This window comes from Mustelus asterias, chromosome 17 (genome assembly GCF_964213995.1).
Source record: "Mustelus asterias chromosome 17, sMusAst1.hap1.1, whole genome shotgun sequence".
Lineage (NCBI taxonomy): Eukaryota > Metazoa > Chordata > Chondrichthyes > Carcharhiniformes > Triakidae > Mustelus > Mustelus asterias.
In genome coordinates, this window is record NC_135817.1 from 84,218,770 (window position 1) to 84,238,939 (window position 20,170).

At 49.6% G+C, this 20,170-nt stretch overlaps 1 protein-coding gene across 2 annotated transcripts in view; it reads left to right on the forward strand.

Annotated features, from left to right (window-relative positions):
• Positions 1-8,271, forward strand: part of nrip1a (nuclear receptor interacting protein 1a) — a 110,820-nt gene extending 102,549 nt beyond the window's left edge. For both annotated transcript variants that reach the window (XM_078233055.1, XM_078233056.1), the window contains exon 2: positions 1,084-8,271. In XM_078233055.1, the coding sequence (XP_078089181.1) occupies positions 1,512-5,315 (3,804 nt within the window). In that variant the 5' untranslated portion in view covers positions 1,084-1,511 and the 3' untranslated portion in view covers positions 5,316-8,271. The remainder of the gene's footprint in view (positions 1-1,083) is intronic.
• The last annotated feature ends 11,899 nt before the right edge of the window (positions 8,272-20,170 follow it).

Below are 20,170 nucleotides of genomic sequence, written 5' to 3' on the forward strand. Positions count from 1 at the left end.
AGTGTTTGATGGGAAGAAGTTTAACAACACCAGGTTAAAGTCCAACAGGTTTATTTGGTAGCAAAAGCCACACAAGCTTTCGGAGCTGCAAGCCCCTTCTCACCTGAAGAAGGGGCTTGCAGCTCCGAAAGCTTGTGTGGCTTTTGCTACCAAATAAACCTGTTGGACTTTAACCTGGTGTTGTTAAACTTCTTACTGTGTTTACCCCAGTCCAACGCCAGCATTTCCACATCGTGTTTGATGGGTACAGTGTAGATGGCCAAGTGGTATTATCAGTAAGCTATTCATTCAGAAACTCAGCTAATCTTCTGTGGACCCGGATTTAAATCCCGCCACGGCAAATGGTGGAATTTGACTTCATTAAAAAAAAATCTGAAATTAAGAATCTACTGATGACCATGAAACTATTGTCGATTGTTGGAAAAAACCCATCTGGTCCACTAATGTCCTTCAGGAAAGGAAATCTGCCATCCTTACCTGGTCTGGCCTACATGTGACTCCAGAGCCACAGCAATGTGGTTGACTCTCAACTGCCCTCTGGCAACCCGGGATGGGCAATAAATGCTGGCCAACCAGCAACGCCCATGTCCCACAAATGAATTTAAAAAAACTCTGTATCTAACCCCGTACTGTACCTGTCTTGGGAGTGTTTGATGGGGACAGTGTAGAGTGAGTTTTACTCTGTATCCAACCCCGTGCTGTACCTGTCCTGGGAGTGTTTGATGATAAGTTCATAAGATATAGGAGCAGAATTAGGCCATTCGGCCCATCGAGTCCGCTCCACCATTCGATCATGGCTGATATGCTCCTCATCCCCATTTTCCTGCCTTCTCCCCATAACCCTTCAACCCATTACCAATTATAAATCTATCTAACTCCTCCTTAAATTTACTCACTGTCCCAGCATCCACCGCACTTTGGGGTCGCAAATTCCACAGATTCACAACTCTTTGGGATTTATTGGACATTGCTCTCTGCTGTGCTAACCTCTCTCCCAGTGACAGCCCATTGTTAATGTGAGACAAGCAATTGAATTGGTTTAGATTGGCCATTTATGATTCTTGTTTTTTTCCTATTTTCCAGGTGCAGTTTCCCCCATCCAAGGAGAGCGATTGTTGAGAAAAGCGGAAGAGACTTGACTCACCAGGATCCCCAGATGTTCCAGGAAGGGCCACAGATGGGAATTCCGTTTCTTCCCTGGATTTGCCGCTTGGCTTGTCAACGTTTGGGATACACTGGACTCCAAGCGATGGGTTCTTGTAATCTTTAAGTAGCTAAAACGGGAAGTGGAGGTGACAACGTCTCTGTGGAGTTGGAGGTTGGACCTTTACCCGCGTCTTATCCTGGGAATGGCCCCACAGAATTCCACCTCTCCGACACGTTCTAATGCGTTGTTATTAGAAATGGATCCGGATTATAACCCGGCCCGTGAATAAATGGACACGTAAATCTGGAACAAGATTCTTTTTGTTTGCATCTTACCTTTTTTTGTTGTTTGTTTTTGTTTGAACATGACCCATGGGGAGGAGCTTTGCTCTGAGATGCAGCAGGATTCAGTCGTGTTAACTTACCTCGAGAGTGTTTTAATGCATCAAGCATCGGGGGGCAATATGGGCACCCCATCCACCAAGGGCACCTCCGACGAGGAAGGCGCGGCTTGCAAGACCTCCACCAGCCGCAGTAGCCGAGGTGGAGGAGGAGGTGGAGGGGGAAGAGGGGAGCGTCTTGTGGCCTCTCCCTCCTGTGAGCCTGCCGTCTCCTCCCAGCAGAGGGCTTCCAAATCCGCCTCCGCGTTGAACGTGAAGAAGGCCAGGCTTCTCCAAGCCGAAGCCTGGGACGGAGCCAAGAGAAGGAGGGTATGCGGTCACGGGCTGGAGGCTAGCGATCAGGAGGGCAGCCTGCCCACTGCCAGGCAGAGCAGGCTTGGCAAAGCCCAGCAGCAGCAGCAGCAGCACAGCACCTTACTCGCTTCCTTGCTACAGTCGTTCAGCTCTCGGTTGCAGAACGTGGCATTGTCCCAGCAGGGCAGTGCCCCCAGGCAGGGCCAGCTGCAGTCCCCGGGCACTCGCGCCTCCTCACCGGAGGAAGATCTGAGGAGCTACGGGCTGGTGTCCAGCCACCTGCGAGCTCTGCTGAAGAACAGGGACCACAGTCGGAGCAGCCACCCTCCCAAGGAGAACGAGGGCACTTACCAGAGTCCCATCGACCATCAGAGACTTTCCGGTTCCCCGGCCGATGGGCGGTCGGTTGGCGAACCCATCTCCTGCTCTGCCAGGCTGCGGGCGGTAGCCAGCATGGTGGAGAATGGTGCCCGCTCTGCCAGCTCACCCAAACCCAGTGTGGCCTGCAGCCAGCTGGCCTTGCTGTTGTCCAGTGATACGCAGTTGCAACAGTATACCCGCGAGCACTCGCTGGGAGCCCGAGCTGTGCCACCCTCGGCCAGCGAGAGGCTGGCCGCCATCGCCAGCCAGAAGGTGGCTGTGCCCTCGCAGCCTGACCCGGCCCAGGAGCGCCCGTCAAAGGACAGGTATCGCCACGCCATGTCCAACGGTACCTCAGCGGCGTCAGAGTGCCCGAGCCAGCCAGAGATCTCGGAGCGACCAGGGAGGTTTGTGGATCACACCAAGAGCCCGTCTGGCACCTGGGAGAAGAGCAGCAGGGAGCGCAATCAAACATCCATGTCCCCGAACAGCAGTAGCCTCCTCATGCACCTTCTCAACACCAACAGTGCCCCTAAGTCTTCACCCAAAAACGGCACCGCGTCTGCCAATGGCCACCACTGGGCTGGAGCTGAGAGGAGAAACTTCCCTGGCTTTGATTACCGCAGTCGGATGCCGGCCTGGGAGAAGCCAGTGAAGCAGGAAGCCAGCTCCTTGGAGGAGGCCTACAGCAGCGATGAGAGTTCTCGCTCCAGCTGCACTCCCATGGATCTGTCAACCAAGCCCAGGATCTGTGAGCCCATCTCACTCCAATCTCGCAGCTTGGAACAAATGACTGAGTCTCTGCTTTTCAGTTGGAACCCCAAAGCCCCAGGGGTCCGGAGTCCTGAGGCCAGGGAGGACCGCAATGCTCCTGAGGTTAAAAGCCACCAAAAAGTCACTCTTCTCCAACTGCTTCTCGGGCACCAGAACGGCGCCAAGGGAAGCCGAACGCCTGAGCCTCAGGCCCCAGATCTCAAGAGTGAGAGTCCCAACAGCACGGCAATGCATGCTGAGTCTTCACTGGCCAGCTCGCTGCTCAGCCGGCGAGTCAGGGGCCTGGAAACCTTTACGCCATCATCCTCCTCTTCCTCCTCCTCCTCATCCTCCTCCTCCTCGTTGTCCTCCTCCTTGCAAGCGGCGGAGAGAAGCCCGGCGTTGAGGATCACTAACAGCTCGACAACCTCGGCCAGTCGGCAGCCCCAACTCTCGCCCCTCTGCCACGCCAACGACGGCGCACACCGTATCTTTGCCCGCCGAGGGAAGCCCTCGAGTGACCGGGAGCCCTCGCAGAACCATCAGCATCTCTCCAAGCAGCAGACCCCGGCTGACCCGGCCAAGAGTCACCATTTCCTGGAGCCGCTGCTGTCCTCCGAATCGGCCAAAGCTCACCAGTTTCCCAAACAGTTGCTCCCCATGGAGCTGGCAAAGAGTAACCAGTACGTCTCGATGCAGTCACTCACCACCGAGAGTCGGCTTTCCAATTTCTCCTTCAGCGCCAGCAAGTTGCTGCAGGATCTCGCTCACACCGGCTTTCACAAGTCCCCAGAGGCTTCCCAAGCAGATACTGAGAATAAGAATGTGGTCCTGGGCTCTATGGAGGCCAGGGTAAGGGAGAGCTCTGCTCCCCTCCTGTTCAACAGGTCAGCCGACTCTCTCTGCTTTCAGCAGTCGGTATTGCTGGAGTCCAGTGGCGAGCAGGCGAGACGCACTCTTCAGGCAGGTTCAACGTCCAGTGCAGATCTCGAAAACCTGCTCGAAAGACGCAGCGTCCTTCAGCTCCTTCTGAGGACCCCAGAGAAAGACAAGGTCCTCATGGGCAACTTGCATGGAAGACCAGGCGACCAACAGACCTTGGTAGGTGCCCACCCATCAGAGACCCGGTGTAATGGGCAAACCACCACCAATACCGAACCCATCTCCATGGTCAAAGTCAAGACAGAGCCTGTTGAGGAAGAGGCTGGCTTCTCTTCAAACGCAGGGGCATTGGAGAAAAGTGCCAATTTCCAGCTTCCAATGCCAAGCAAGGCTGAGGAGAAATACCCATCCTTCCCAGTGGACAATGTGAAGCAAGAACTGGCTTCCCCTCCTTTATCCCCACCCATGGCTCAGTCCCATTCCTCTCAGAAAGGAGGTGTTCTGAGCCAACTCCTGCAACGGGACAACAATGCCACCTTGGGCACTTACACCTTCAGTCAACATCCAAACGCTGGCAGCCTCCAGGAGGCCCCGACATCCACCTCTGGCTCCAACAGCCCCTGCAACGTTCCCAAGAAGAGGAAGATCCTCCCCGTCTCCCCCACTGACCTGGATAACTTGCAGAAGACGCTAGAGCAGGGTGAGGTGCGGAACAATCACTCCGTCTCTTCCAGGGGGGCAATGAATGGTCTTCCAGGCTCACAAGGCAACGGCAGGATGTTGGACCTCCGGCCTAGCAATGGATTGGAGTTTGAATCCCGGAGTAATGGGAAGGACACCCAAGGCTTTAATGTCCTAAAACAGCTTCTTCTCTCAGAGAACGGGATCAAAGTCTTAAGTCAGCACAGGACAATTCAAAATGGTGGCTCGCCCAGCGAGAGGGGGTCTCCCTGTGATCCAAAGCTGGAGGATTATCATTCCGCTCACTTCTACAGCAAGCGTGTCCTGGATGTCAGTGGGAAGGAGGCCACAAGAGGCTTTGAACCCGCCAGGTATCTCAACACCCTCCCCTCCAGCTCATCGGCAGACAACCCGGCCACCGCCCGGGCAGCGTCGGACTCCGAGCGCCAAGCGCCCTACCGCGGCCTGCAGGCGGACTCGCCCTGGTTGACCAAGACGAATCCCATCCTCTACTACATGCTGCAGAGAGGTGGCAGCGGGGGGCAGGGCCAGCCTTTCGGCCTCAGCGCCTCGAGAGGCGGAGCCGGGGAAGGGGAAACGGCCAGGAAAGAGAGGAGGACGCCGCGGCAGCGCGGCGAGCGCCCCGAGCGGCTCCCGCCCGAGCGCCGGGTGAAGGACGAGCCTGCTGACTCTCCGGGTTATCCCCGCGGTCGCGAGGCTCTGACCCCACCTGACCTGAGCGAAAGCACGCGCAGGATCCTGGAGAAAGTGGTGGCGATAAAGCGGGAGCCCGACTGAGAGGCAGGAGGACGGAGGGAATGAAAGAAAACACACAGAAAAGAAAACAGACGGACAATCCTGTCCATTCGACCAGGTCTTGTGCAATACACTCTGGATCAGCTAGATAGAAGGGCAAATGCTGCATATATAATATATATAAATAAAAATATAAGTGTATATAATATATATACCAGCGCTGACAGACAGCTTGTCCACTGGCATGGTCCCATGTTTGGAACTTGTAACTGTTGCCAGGAATGCCAAGGTATTGGGATCCACAATTTTTATATTGTAATTTTATATATACACACATATATGGATATCCACACATATATATGTACATATATATAAAATGAATACAATGAGGATGATACCATTTGTCTTTGCCCTGTCATGACCAGTGCTAAAGAATGATAATCATGTTAAAGGTACAGTAGGTTTTGTGTTCCGCATGCCCCGTTGGGAGCCTTGCCTCTCTCACTGAGCTGGTGGCACCAATCGACGGGCTTTTTAAAGGGCCCCTTTCCTTGGTTTTGCTTTGTACCCGGTGACTCTCTCTCCCTCTCTTTAACTAACCAGCCAGCTTGCTGCCAGTCTTGGCGTGCTCCCTACGAATTGACTCCTTGCCCCGTATTTCCACAGAACGGCAATGTGTTTCAGGAAGCGAGAAAGAAACCGGATCTCAGTTTGTTACCGCGTTTGCACATTTTTTAAAACTCATTTTATTCCCCGCCCCCCCTCCCCTTCCACTTCCAATTTCCCTCGATGTTTTTCGAGGCTCCGTCGTCACGCAGATGCACAAGACATTTATTTATTTTCTGGGGCGGCGTTGCTTAGAGGCTTGCAAACTCTCAGTCTCTGGACAACACTGGCCTTTTGAAGTTTCTTTTGTAGGTTTAAATGCATCTCAACTTTGAAAGACATATTGAAACAAAAGGTGTCACACGTGGTGCGTTACATCAGGACTTTTCCGACGAGCTGGGTTTTTGATTCATTTTCCTTACCGCGACACGTCATCTGTCGCTAAGTGCGTACGTTTTCGTCATAAATAGTTTCCTTTGCTGGAAATTTGAACTCTCCCTCTCTAGTTGGCGGGGTGGGTGGGGGGGAGAGAGTTTTCACCTACTCTCCCCTTGCTGTAATGTAAATTGTAATGTAAAAAGTGTGTATATATACAGTACGCGTATGTATGGATGTTGGATGGGGGAAGATGCCTATTTTGTGTTGCATGTCTCTGCATTTGCAAGTGTTAAATATTGTATAGTTATATATGCATATTTTGTCCAATCTAATGTTAAAAATCACAGAAAAAGTAACCCTTCTAACTCTGCGAACCGCATGGAATGAAAAGCATGTGGAATCCCTATGCACAAAAAAAAATAATGTGATGTGTTAATTAAAAAAAAATGGAGAGAAAAAAAGAGAATTTAATGTCTTAATAATCAAACTTTAATTACTTAATCAGTCTGTACATTGTCTGTACATTGTCTGTACCTGTGTGGCCTGTCACTGAAGAAGTGGGTAGCAGGGTATATTTTGAAAGTTATATGTCCTTTTTTTTAAAAAGAAGTGTTTTAAGCAATGTTTATTCCCTAAATCCCATCATCCCCCCCCCCGCCCCCCCCCACCAACATGCTGGAAGTCGCTCTCGTATGTAGGTGGGTATATTTATTTATATATCTCTTAATTTAAAAGTACAAATTTTGACAATCCATGCTTCCTGGCTGTCCAAGCCCATGTTGGTCCATTTGACCAACGACCCAGTCTTCACGGGACTCTGTAGCTTGACATTTTTTATTTCCTCTTCCTTTTTTTGTATAAAAGCATAGTTGCAATCTAGGCTGAGAATTTTGAGTTGGGTTTTTTTCACAAGACTGTAGGTTCTTAGTACAACTAGGATGACTGGTTATTATCTAAACAGCCCACAACTGAGTCTGATACTCTCCATGCTGTTTTATCTTTTGCTCTTCAGTCCGGGAAACCAGCAAGAGTCAGGGCTTTGGATCTAGGGGGGGGGGGGGGAGCGAGGTGGAGGGTAACCCAACAAGGCCGAGAGTAAGTGAGGCCTGGGGGATCTGGTTGAACCAGCGAGGATCAGAAGTTGCAGTCAGAGAGATGAGCAAAGACACCAGGGACTTGAGTTGGGCACCCAAGCAGGAGTCGGGGGGGCTACGGATCTCAGAGACCAGTTGGAGTCAAGTTCGTGTCCGAGAGGTCAGTTGGAATCGAGGCTTGTGGGGTAACTAGCTGATGTCATGGCTCTGGGCGAGTAGGACCAGCAGGAGTCTTGCAGGCCATCAAGTCTGGGGAGCTGCAGAGGAATTGGGGCTGTTAACATTTCACACGAGAGCATCTCCTCTGGGTAATCTCTAAAATTCAACCCAATACAACGGACTTTCGATGATCCCAAGACTCCCATTGTCTTCCAGAACATTCTGCTCCAGCACAATGGGTTGACCAAGGTGTTGATGCAGGTGTAAGACTTCCTAAGATAGTCATTCTTTGATTTACAATCCTGGGTTTGGTGGGAAGAGCCAGTTAGCCCCTTTTCTTTTTAAGGTGTGTACTTTCTTGACAATAAATGGCCGTGCTCCAGTTGTGTGTTGCGGTTAACCGATTCTTCCACATGACGTTTAACTTCAAGCCACCGACGGAATGTTCCAGATGCCAACCAGGATGAAAGTTGAGAGCCGAGTGCCATTTTGAATTTCTTTTGACGAAACTTAATTCAGTTTTCTGTAAATATCCGGATTTAGGTTTTTTTTTGTTGAAAAAGAATGCACTGTAAACGATGGGAAATATTAGATTTTTTAAAAAAATAATATTTCAGTTCTAGTATTTTGGGTTTAATTTGGTCTTTTAGAAAATGTCGCGCCTGATCTAATATGAACCGTGAGAACTGTACCAGTTTTTTTTGTACTCTGCAAAAAATAAATAAACTTTGGAATGAGAGGTGTGCATCCCTAAATTTGGTGCCTTTACAAAGTCTGTCTTTTCCTCCCATTTCTCCATTCCCACCTTGACATTCTTACACACAAAAAGAACAAAGAAAAGTACAGCACAGGAACAGGCCCTTCGGCCCTCCAAGCCCGTGCCGATCATGATGCCCAAACTAAACTGCCCTTACTCAGTTCATATCACTCTGTTCCCTCCCAATCATGTACCCCTGCAGATGCCTCATAAATGTTGCTGATGTGCCTGCTTCCACCACCTCCTCTGGCAGCGCGTTCCAGGCACCCACCACTCTCTGTGTGAAAAACTCCCCCCAGCACATCTCCCTTAAACTTTCCCCTCTCACCTTGAGCCTGTGCCCCCTTGTCATTGACACTTCCACCCTGGGAAAAAGCCTCTGACCATCCACCCTGTCTATGCTTCTCATAATTTTGTAGACCTCTACCAGGTCTCCCCTCAGCCTCCGTCTTTCCAGTGAAAACAATCCTAGTTTATTCAACCTCTCCTCATAGCCAACCCCCTCGAGACCAGGCAACATCCTGGTGAATCTTCTTTGCACTCTCTCCAAAGCTTCCACATCCTTCAGGTAGTGTGGTGACCAGAACTGCACGCAATACTCCAAATGCGACCTAGCCAAGGTTTTATATAGCTGCAACATGATTTCCTAACTGTTGAACTCAATGCCCCGGCTGATGAAGACAAGCTTGCCATATGCCTTCTTAATCACCTTGACCACCTGTGTTGCCACTTTTAGGGAACTGTGGACCTGCACGGTCAGATCCCTCTGTGTGTTAATATTCCTCAGGGTTCTGCCGTTTACAGTATCATTCACACCGAGAACGTAAAATGAAAACTCACAACACCATGGCAGTGATCAAGACCAGGCTGTTAACCTGCAGCCACCAACATCCTGTCGCCCCATAGTTCGGAGAGTTAGGAAATTGTGGCTGCGTGGCCCACCCCTGCATGCTGCCAAGGGAGTGCTGCCCTGCCAGAGGGGCCATCTTTTGGGTGGGATATCAGGTCTCTGCCAATAGCCCTCGGTGCTGTCCTTGTAGCCATGAGGTTAATGATTTTGCCAGGGCAGGCTCATCTTAACACCCTGCAGGGAAGGAAATCTGCCGCCCGCATCTGATCTGGCCTATACCTGACTCCATACATCCCCAGCAATGTGGTTGACTCTTCACTTCCCTCTGCAATGTCCTGGCAAGCTAGTTCACCATGGACATCCAATCTCCCCGCACCTCCAGCCCCCACCATGATGATTTGAGCGCACTTCATTTGTCCTCAACTCCACCAGCTCCAGTTATACTCCCTCACACTCTTCCTCTTGTAAGGACTCAAGGACAGTGACTTTCACCTCATGTCTTCAGCTCTAGTCCACATTTGGAACAAAGCCACAATGAAATCAGGAGTTGAATGGTATGAGGGAAGCCAAACTGAGCATCAGTGATTGGGTTATTGCTGAGTAAGTGCCACTGGATAGCACTGTCAATGACACTTGCCATCATGTTGCTGATGATGGGGAATGGTCTGATAGGACAGTCACTGGTTGTGTTAGATTTGTCCTGCTTTTTGTGATCACGGCATCGGTGGAAATTTTTCTGCATTGCCAGTTAGATGCCAGTGTTGTAGCTGTACTGGAACAGCTTGGCTAGGGCGTAACAAGTTCTGGAGCACAAGTCTTCAGTTCTGTTGCTGGAATATTGTTCAGGCCCAGAGCCGTTGCAGCATCCAGTGCCTTCAGCCATTTCTTGGTATCACGTGGGGTAAACTGAATCGCCTGAAGACTGACACCTGTGATGCCAGAAACATAGCAACAGGAGTAGGCCATTCAACCCATCAGGCATGCTGCACCATTCAATACAATCATGTCTGATCATCCCCTTGTAAGCCTTTATCCCACACCATCCTCATATCCCTTTCTGCCATTGGTATTTAGAAACCTGTCAGTCTCTGCTTTAAACAAACCCAATGACTGAGCTTCCACAGCCCTCACGCAAGGGAAAAACCTGACCTGCATCTATCCTGTCTAACCCTTCAAGTATTTTGTAGGTTTCAAAGAGATCACCGCTCATTCTTCGAAACTTTTGAGAATACAGGGCCAGTTTATGACGACACGGTGGCACAGTGGTTAGCACTGCTGCCTCACAGCGCCGGGGACCCGAGTTTGATTCCTGGCTTGGGTCACTGCCTTTGCAGAGTCTGCACGTTCTCCCCATGTCTGCGTGGGTTTCCTCCGGGTGCTCCGGTTTCCTCCCACAGTCTGAAAGACGTGCTGGTTAGGTGCATTGGCCATGCTAAATTCTCCCTCAGTGTACCCGAACAGGTGCCGGAGTGTGGTGATTAGGGGATTTTCACAGACACTTCATTGCAGTGTTAATGTAAGCCTACTTGTGACAGTAATAAATAAACTCAAAACTTAAAGATTGCCCAATCCCTCTTCATAGAACTGTCCCAGCAACAAGTCTGGCGAACCTTCATTGCACTCCCTCTGGCAACAACATCCTCTGGTAAGGGGAGCAAAAGTGCACATGGTACTCCAGGTGTGGTCTAACTAAGCTTCTAAACAACTGAAACTACTGTATTCAAATCCTCTTGCGATAAAGACTAACATACCATTAGTTGTCTGAGTCGCTTGCTGCAGTTGCATGTTGGGCCTTCGGTGACTTCACTGGTGAGGGCGCACACTCCTTCTGTACACCTACGCTTTCTAAATCTCTCACCGTTTCAGAAATACTCTGCACATCTTCCTCCTATCAAAGTGGATAACCTCCCATTTTTCCACATAATATTCCACCTGCCGTGCTCTTGCCCAGTCACTAAGTCTGAGCAAATTCCATTGAAGCCAGTTTACATCCTTTCTTATAACACTTTCCCACCTGGATTTGTGCCGCGTGGGAATATTACATTTGTTTGCCGCATCTAAATCATAGAGATATTTGTGAACAGCTGAGACTCCAGTAAGGATCATATGAATTCTGAGCAGGAGTAGGCCACTCGGCCCCTCGAGCCTACCCCGCCATTCAATACAATACGATCATGTCTGATCAATTGTAACCTCAACCCCACATTCCTGCCTACGCCCGGTAACCTTTCACCCCCTCGTTTGTCAAGAACATACCTAGCTCTGCCTTAAAAATATCCTCAGACTCTGCTTCCACTCCGAGAGAAAAGAATTCTCGTCTGTCATAAATGAGCGAGCTCTTATTTTTAAACAGTGACCCCTCGTTCTAGGTTCTCCAACAAGAGGAAACATTCTCTCCACATCCACCGCATCAATACCCTCTCAGGATCTTAAATGCTTTGATCAAGTTGCCTCTTATTCCTCTAAACTCCAGCAGAAACAAACCTAATCTCTCCAACCTCTCCTCATAAGACAACCCGCCCATTCTTGGCATTAGTCTGGTAACTCTTTTCTGAAAGGTTTCTGATGTATTTACATCTTGCCTGAAGTAAGGAGACCGATACTGTACACAATATTTCAATTGTCTTCTCACCTGCTCAACATCTTCCAGGATAAAGCAGCCCGCTTGATAACTACCCCCTCCATAAACATTAAATCCCTCCACCACCGACAAACAGTGCCAGATGTGTATACCATCTGCAAGATGCACTCCAGGAACTCACCAAGGCTCCTTATCTTCTATGCCATTTCTCTATTCTCCAGTATAAATTCTCCTGAATCTGCTTATAATGGACCCACATGTTATAGAGTCATAGAGGTTTACAGCATGGAAACAGGCCCTTTGACCCAACTGGTCCATGCCGCCCCTTTTTTTTTACCTCTAAGCCAGTCCCAGTTGCCCGCATTTGGCCCATAGCCCTCCATACCCATCTTACCCATGTAACTGTCTAAAGGCTTTTTAAAAGGCAAAATTGTACTCGCCTCTACTACAACCCCTGACAGCTCGGTCCAGACACTCACCACCCTCTGTGACTCCACATAGGCAGTGACCCAATCCGGGAATCGAACCCAGGTCCCTGGAGGTGTGAGACAGCAGTGCAACCACTCTGCCACCGTGCCGTCCATAATAATGTTTGTTGATCAGAATCCTATATGTCTCAATAAGGTCACCTCTCATTCTTCTAAACTCCAATGAGTGCAGGCCCAACTTACTCAACCTCTCCTCATAAGAAAAATACTCCATATCCAGGGTCAACTTAGTGAATCTTCTCTGGACTGCCTCCAATGGCAGCATAGCTGCCCTTAGATAAAGGGACCAAAACTGTTCACAATATTCCATGTGTGTTCTAACTAGTGCCTTGTATGGTTCTAGCAAGACTTCCCTATTTTTATACTTCAGTTCCTTAGAAATAAAGGCCAACATTCCATTTGCCTTCCCAATTACCTGCTGAACCTGCATGCTAGCTTTTTGTGAGTTATGCACAAGGACTCCCAAATCTCACTGTGCTGCAACTTTCTGCAGTCTTTCTCCATTTAAATAATGTTTCAGTTTCTTCATTCTTCCTACCAAAGTGCATAACATCACATTTTTCTCCGATATATTTCATCTGCCAAGTTTTTGCCCACTCACGTAATCTGCCTAGATCCCTCTACAAACTCTTTGGGTGGGATTTTCCCGTCCTGACCACCATGGGAATTGTAGCGGGCGGGACACGGACCATGAAAAGGTCCATTGATCTCGGGCGAGATTCTCCGGTCATGGGGTGAGCATGGCCAGAAATTCCCACCCCTTGTGTCATCCTCACCACTTGCTTTCCCATCTGTTTTTGTGTCATCCACAAATTTGGCAATATTACATTCACTTCCCTCGTCCCAGTCATTAATATATATTGTAAATGATTGCGGCCCCAGAACTGATTCCTGTGGCACTCCACTAGTTACAGGTTGCCAGCCTGAAAATGCCCCTCTTATCTCAACCATCTGTCTTCTATCAGTGAGCCAATCCTCTATCCATGCTAATGTACTACCCCTAACATCATGGGCTCTTATCTTATTAATTAGCCTTTTGTGCAGTACCTTATTGAATACTTTTTTGGAAATCCAAATATATAACATCTTCTGGCTCTTCTTTATCTATCTGCTGTTACCACCTCAAAGAATTCTACTAAATTTGTACGGCGTGATTCCTCCGTCTTGAAGCCATGCTTCCTCTGCTTGATTATACTGAGCATTTCTAAATGCTGTGCTATTATGTCCTTTATAATGGATTCTAGCTTTTTCCCAATGACAGAAGTTCAGCTAACTGGCCTGTGGTTAACTTTTTTAGTCTCCCTTTTTTGATTAGAATGTTACACTGCTGTTTTCAAATGCACTGGGACTTTTCCAGAATTTAAGGATTCTTGGAAGATTACCACCAGTGCACCCACTATCTCTGTAGCTACTTCTTTTAATAGCCGAGGATGTAAGCCATCAGGTTTGGGGACTTATTGACCTTTAGCCCCATTAGTTTTCCTAGTACCTTTCCTCTAGTCATAGTTATTGTCTTTATTTGCTTGCTAGTTTACCCTCATAGCTTATCTTCTCTCTTTGTTTTGGTCATCTTTTGTTAGTTTTTAAAACTTTCCCAACCCTTTGGCTTCCCACATAATGCAGGATGCGCATTCCACTTGTCTGAGGTGACCTGCCATACCATAACTTTAAAAACTACTTATTACAATTCGAATAAATAGAATAACTTACCAGTTGCTCACCAATCAGCTTCTTCCCTGTACTGAAGTAAGCGCTAACTGCTGGAGGTGGAAAGGGTAGAAGAAGAAAAGAATATCTCCCTCACCTAACTCCTCACTCACCAAACCCCCAACCTTATGCTCTGTGCTCTCAAAGCAGAACACAGTGCAGACTACAGGGTAGACCATTAGGACGGAGATGAGGAGACATTTCTTCACCCAAAGAGCGATGAGCCTGTAGAATTCATTACCACAGGAAGTAGTTGATGCCAAAACATTGAATGTATTCAAGAGGCAGCTGGATATAGCACTTGGGGTGAATGGGATCAACGGTTATGGGGAGAAAGCAGGATTAGGCTATAGAGTTGGATGATCAGCCATGATGGTGATGAATGGTGGAGCAGGCTCGAAGGGCCGAATGGCCTCCTCCTGCTCCTATCTTCTATGTTTCTATGTGTGTTTCTATGACTTCAGAAGGAGGATAAAATGAAGAATTGGCTCTTCTGGTACAGACGGTTCAGCCTTGTAATTTACACCGATGTGCTGGGCTCCCCCATCATTGAGAACAGGAATATTTGTGGAACCTTCTCCCCTGTTAATTGTCCACCACCATTCACGGCTGGCTGTGGCAGGGCCACAGTGCTTAGATCTGATCTGTCTTAGACCTGTTTTGTTCTGATGTTGCTTGTGAGACACATATTGACTCAGGAGATAATGGAGATTTCCCCAGCTCTTCTTTGAAATAGGGGCTGTGATATTTTGCTTCAACTTGAAAGGACAGATGGAGCCTCCATTCTACAGAACCTCTCACAGGGTTGGGGGTGAGGGGGGGGGGGGGGGGCGGCGGCGGCGGCGGGGAGCACTCCCTCAGTACCGCATTGTGGTGTCAACTGAGGATCTGTGTTTGGACCAGTGGAGAGGGACTTGAACCAGTGACCTACCAACTCCGAGCCATGAGACAGGAAGGTTGGGTTAACATTTCAACTCACTGACTTTTCTTCAGACATTCCAGGTGAACAACTTGTGTTCAAAGGAATTTTTTAATTAAAAAGCCAAAGTGTGTGGCTGTCTGGAGATGATCAAATGACAGGAGTGATGATGGTGCAATACAAGGGGAGATAATAACTGAAGAGATTGGAGAAGCAAATGATGTAACTGAGACCCCAAGGATGTGTGAGTGTTCACAGGAGAATTACAGCTTGAGGGAAGCATAGAATCATAGAATCCCGACGGTGCAGAAGGAGGCCATTCAGCCCATTGAGTCTGCACCAACTCTCTGAAAGAGAATCCCACCAAGGCCTACCCCATTCCCAGAACCGTCCTCTAATCCCCCTAACCTACCCACTGTCTTGGGACACTAAGGGGCAATTTAACATGGTCAATGCACCTAACCAGCATGTGTTTTGGACTATGGGAAGGAGCACCTGAAGGAAACCCACGCAGACACGGGGAGAATGTGCAAACTCCACACAGACAGTGACCAAGGCCGGAATCGAACTAGGGTCCCTGGCGCTGTGAGGGAGCAGTGCTAACCACTGTGCCACCCGTGAAATGAAATTGGGAGCTGGTGTGAAGTGCTGCTGAAGGATCTGTGTTCCTGCTGCTTAGAATGCTGTGAACACGCTTCTCAGTCCCGATGCCTTGGTCAATATTTATCCTTCAATTAGAATCACTCCGACACTTTACCTAGTTGTTATCACATTACTGTCTGCACTGGGCTGCTGTATTTCTCTATCTTACAGCAGCATGCATCCAAAAATAAATTAATTGGCTGCAAAGTGATCTGGGATCCCCTGGGGTCATGAAAGGCATCATCTAAACATCCTTCTCCACTGTCTCAGAAGATAATTGGTGTCACTCTCGGACCCCTCTCACAAGAAACTACTCCAACTCTGTCCCTCTACCTCCTCATCAGAGGATTTAACTGGAGGAGGGACGGGCACTGGTTGGGTAGGGGAAGCCGGGGGAGGGGCTGTGACAGAAAGACAAAGAAATATAGAATGTCACCAAGAAAGGGAAGGTTGATTCCAGCCGGCCGCAATGTGTTACAGCAACATATTGACCCGCTGGACAAGAACAAGGTTTAATCTGGACCCTTTCCCAGGCCTGCCTTGTACAAAACTCATCAAAGTTATAATTAATTTCACCAAGATAATGAGATCCCTTCTCCATTCCATAACCGGACCCCTCCCCCAATCCCATCTTAAAGACATCTGGAGCATATGTCGAACCACAACCAGAGATGTCGAGGATGTGTCTTGCAGCCCTGACTAATTAGGTCATTGCACCATGACAACTATTCCACGCCTATTCCAACCTTCCTCCTGAAAAGCAGCACTTCCCACTCTCCTGCTTACTCGGCCAGGCTTGTAGCACCCTCGCCAAGTTGAACCCCTACCATGGGGTGTTGTGAATCTGATAAATGGGCAAACCGACACCAGGAAATAAAAATGAACGTGGGTGACAGATTCAATAATGCCCTTTGGTTCAACCAGTGTCAGCCGTAACCCCCTCTTAACCTCTCACATGGAAGGTTGTGGACTTGTATCCCATTTCAGTGGCTTGGGCACAGATTCTAGGCCAACATTCCAGTGCCACACTGGCGGAGTGCTGCTCTGTCACCATTTGGATGATACTTTAAACCAATCTGCCCTCTCAGGTTGACCGAGTAGAGTTGGGGGCTTCTTGCCAGTGTCTTGGTCAATAGTGACCCCTCACCCAGCATCATTAACAAACTGCATAATCTCAGCAGGTCTGGCAGCATCTTTGTCGAGAGAAACAGAGTTAGCGGCCAGGATTTCCCAAAAAAATTCTAAGTAATGAATTTGTGCGAAAACTGGAGTGAATCCCGCTGGTTTTCTTCAGCGGTGTTTTAAAAGTGAATCACACTCTGTGCACTGCAGAGGTCACGAGCGTGAAGCATTCCAGAAGTCTGGGGCGGGGCCTATTCTCGCTGAGGAGACTGCAATCAGGCGCTGAGCGGCCTCTCTGCAAGCACACATCTCTGGGAGATCGGTAAAGAAGTCCTCCCAGCATTGAGATCGCTGGCTTCTCACCCACTCCCTCCCACCATGGACATCACAGGCCTCCCCATCCCGCAGTCATGCAGATATCGCTGCCCTCCCCACTCCCCAACCGCACCCCCCGCTTCACACACACAGCACTGGCCTCACTGCTCCCTTCAACACAAATAGTGCTGTGTTCCACCCTCTGCCTGTGAGCATTCCCCCTTGTTGAGTGAGAGCATTGGGCATTGCACCCCGTCCCCCACTGGACACAGGACCTTGTTGACTGAACCAGCGCCAGCCGCTGTTCCACACTCAGAGCCATTGCCCAAGGGGTCGCGCAGCAAAGGCATTGTGGGAAGTGTTGGCATCCGCAGTTAATGCCAGGGCCCTGACGCCTCGGTTCACAGAGCAGTGCCACAAGAAACTGAAACGACCTTCTGCGGGCAGCAAGGGTGAGTTGGCATCCCATCCTGAAACCTGCACATGTGCTGTACTAACAATGTCAAACCATCACCAGGCACCTCAAGGACATCCAAGAACCACCCACCCACCCCCTCCCTACCCCCCCCCCCCCCCCCCACTCCACCAGGAACTGCATCCAACCCCTGTGCACCCCCCTCCATGATGTGGAGATGCCAGTGTTGGACTTGCCTGGGCTTGCAAAATCTCACTAACTGTCCTGCCTGGAGACAATACACTTCTCTTTAACCTGTGCTTAACCCTCTCTCCACTCGCATTGTCTGCACCTGTAAAGACTTGATTTCCTGTTAAGATTCACATTCCAACCATTATCTTGTAATTGAGTTTGTGTCTATATATGCCCTGTTTGTGAGCCCAACTGCCACTCACCTGGTGAAGGAGCAGTGCTCCAAAAGCTATTGGACTTTAAGCTGGCGTTGTGAGACTTCTTACTACCCCCCCTCCAGGCAGCGCCTCCCAATGGTGACCCATTTCCCCAAAAGGGGTAACCCAAGCTCCCCAACTCAGACACACATTGCACCCCACGCCCTTCCACACATCCATTCTTTCAATCCCCCACATGTCCCCACGGGAGAAAAATGCGCACAACCACCATGAGAGGCACAGACTGGTGGCGGTGTGCCTGATCTGCAGCTGCTGATGCTCTGTGAGCAGCGTGTCCTGGAGCTGGCAGGGGAAGACTCCACGAGGAGAATGGTGACCGACAGCCAGGTTGGCCTCCGGCATGCAAGTGACATCAGCTTAACTCTCTTCCTAAGTAAGTGCTGTGCTGCGCGGGATGCTTTCTCTCCCTTCCCCTCATGTGTGTTCTTTGTTACAGTCGTGGACCCTGATGCACCAGGCCCTTCGAGTGTCAGCACCACCCCCATCCCTGCTGCTCCCCAACCAACTACCCAGGACACCTTGGATGACACCTCGGAGGGAAGCCCTGAAGAATCCTCCGAGGACAACACCACTGAATCGGCACGGGTGCCAACCCGCCAACACAGAGACTGTCACGACAGTGGGTCATGTTAGTGATGAGGCTGCTGGGTCACTTACTGGTGAGCACATTGCAGATGCTGACGCACATCGGGTGGAGGCGGGCACATCCAAGGGCTCGGTGGAAGTCTGTCGGAGGTGAGGATTCAACTGACTCAAAGCCACATGCCGGGCCTCAGGGTTCGTTCGTCCCAAGGCTGGTTGAGATGCATCAGCAAACCCGGGGAGTTGTGGAAGGGCTGTCAGTAACCATGCTGCGACTGCCAGGCTGTTCAGGGGAGTCCAACAGAGTGCTGTTGCAGGAGGTGGTGCCGGTATAGCGGGCGAACCAGGCCAACACTGCAAGGGTGGCGACCGCAATGGAAAGTCCGGCTCAGGGATCTGTCCTCATGGGTGACAGGGTGCAGGCCATCCCGGTGGCACAGCAGGTCATAGCAGAGACACAGGGGGCCACAGCTGAGGATGTCACTGGCATCCAGGAGACACATCAGTCTGTGACCACGGGTGACAGGGGCATGTTGGAGACACTGCTGGCCGTGGCTGTGAGCCTTGACAACTTATCCCAGGCTCAGAGGGCTACTGCTGAGGGGCTCCAGAGCTTGGCTCACTCACAGAATGCTGTAGCGAAAGGGGCTCCAGAACTTGGCCCAGTCTCAGAGAGCTAGGGCTGAGGGATCACAAATCATGGGGCAGATGCATCTGGGCCTCCAGGACTGGCAGAGCCAGGTGACGCTGGAGCTTCTGTATCTCACTGGGCCTCTGACATACTCCCAGGGGAGGGAAGCACACATACATCTCCCCCAATCAGCTTTTGAAAGTTCCTGTCTAATACCATCAAAATTGGTGTGTGTGTGTGTTTGTGAGTGTGTGTTTATGTGTATGTGTATATGTCGCTGTGTGTGACTGTCTGGCCAGAATTTTCCAGCCCATTGTGCTGGATCTTCTGGCCCTGCCCATGTCCTGCTCATGATGTGGAGATGCCGGCGTTGGACTGGGGTGAACACAGTAAGAGTTTTAACAACACCAGGTTAAAGTCCTGCTCGTCAGCCCTGTCACAGGAGAAGCCGCAGTGGGGGGAAGGGGCTTGAAAATTCCAGCCTCTGTGTGTGCCTTCATGTCTATTTGTATGTCCATGTGTGTACATGTAATCATGTGTGTGTGTGTGTGTTAGTGTGTGTGTTTGTGTGAGTGTGTGTGTGTGATGTCCATATGTGTATCTGCGTTTTTCTATGTCTTTGTATGCCTGTTCATGTACACATCTGTATTTGTGCTTCCCTCCCCTGGGAGTATGTCAGAGGCCCTGGGAAAGGCAGTGTCTGGTAGCATAAGGTTTTTTTTTGAGGAGTTTTGATTACCGCGTGGTGAGGTTACGGGCTCAGACACAACACAGGTATAAATAAGTCACAATCTGTTCTTTTGTCACTCATTTGCCCTGGGGGTCAGGCTTTTTGTTTCCCTGAGTGGAACTGGGCCCTGGCTTTCATTCAGCAGGAATCTGGGTTGTAATTAGAGAATAAAAGCAGTTGTACATTATAACCGGTATCAGCCACCACCCAATAGGTCAGACCATTGATTAAAACTAGGTTACGGCTCTGTTCAACCATGTCAGTTCTTTATTCCCAGAACCAGCAGCAGTCAGGAGGTCAGGCTATTGATGAAAACTAGGCCGTGAGCCATACTTAGAGCTGCAGAAACCTGAAACAAGCATGAAGATGACAGGGTTCAAACACTTTGTGGCTTTGTAATAATAATATAATACACTCAGGTTATTACAATATATAATCTTGGGATTAGATTTCTCTTTAATTCTCTTACCTC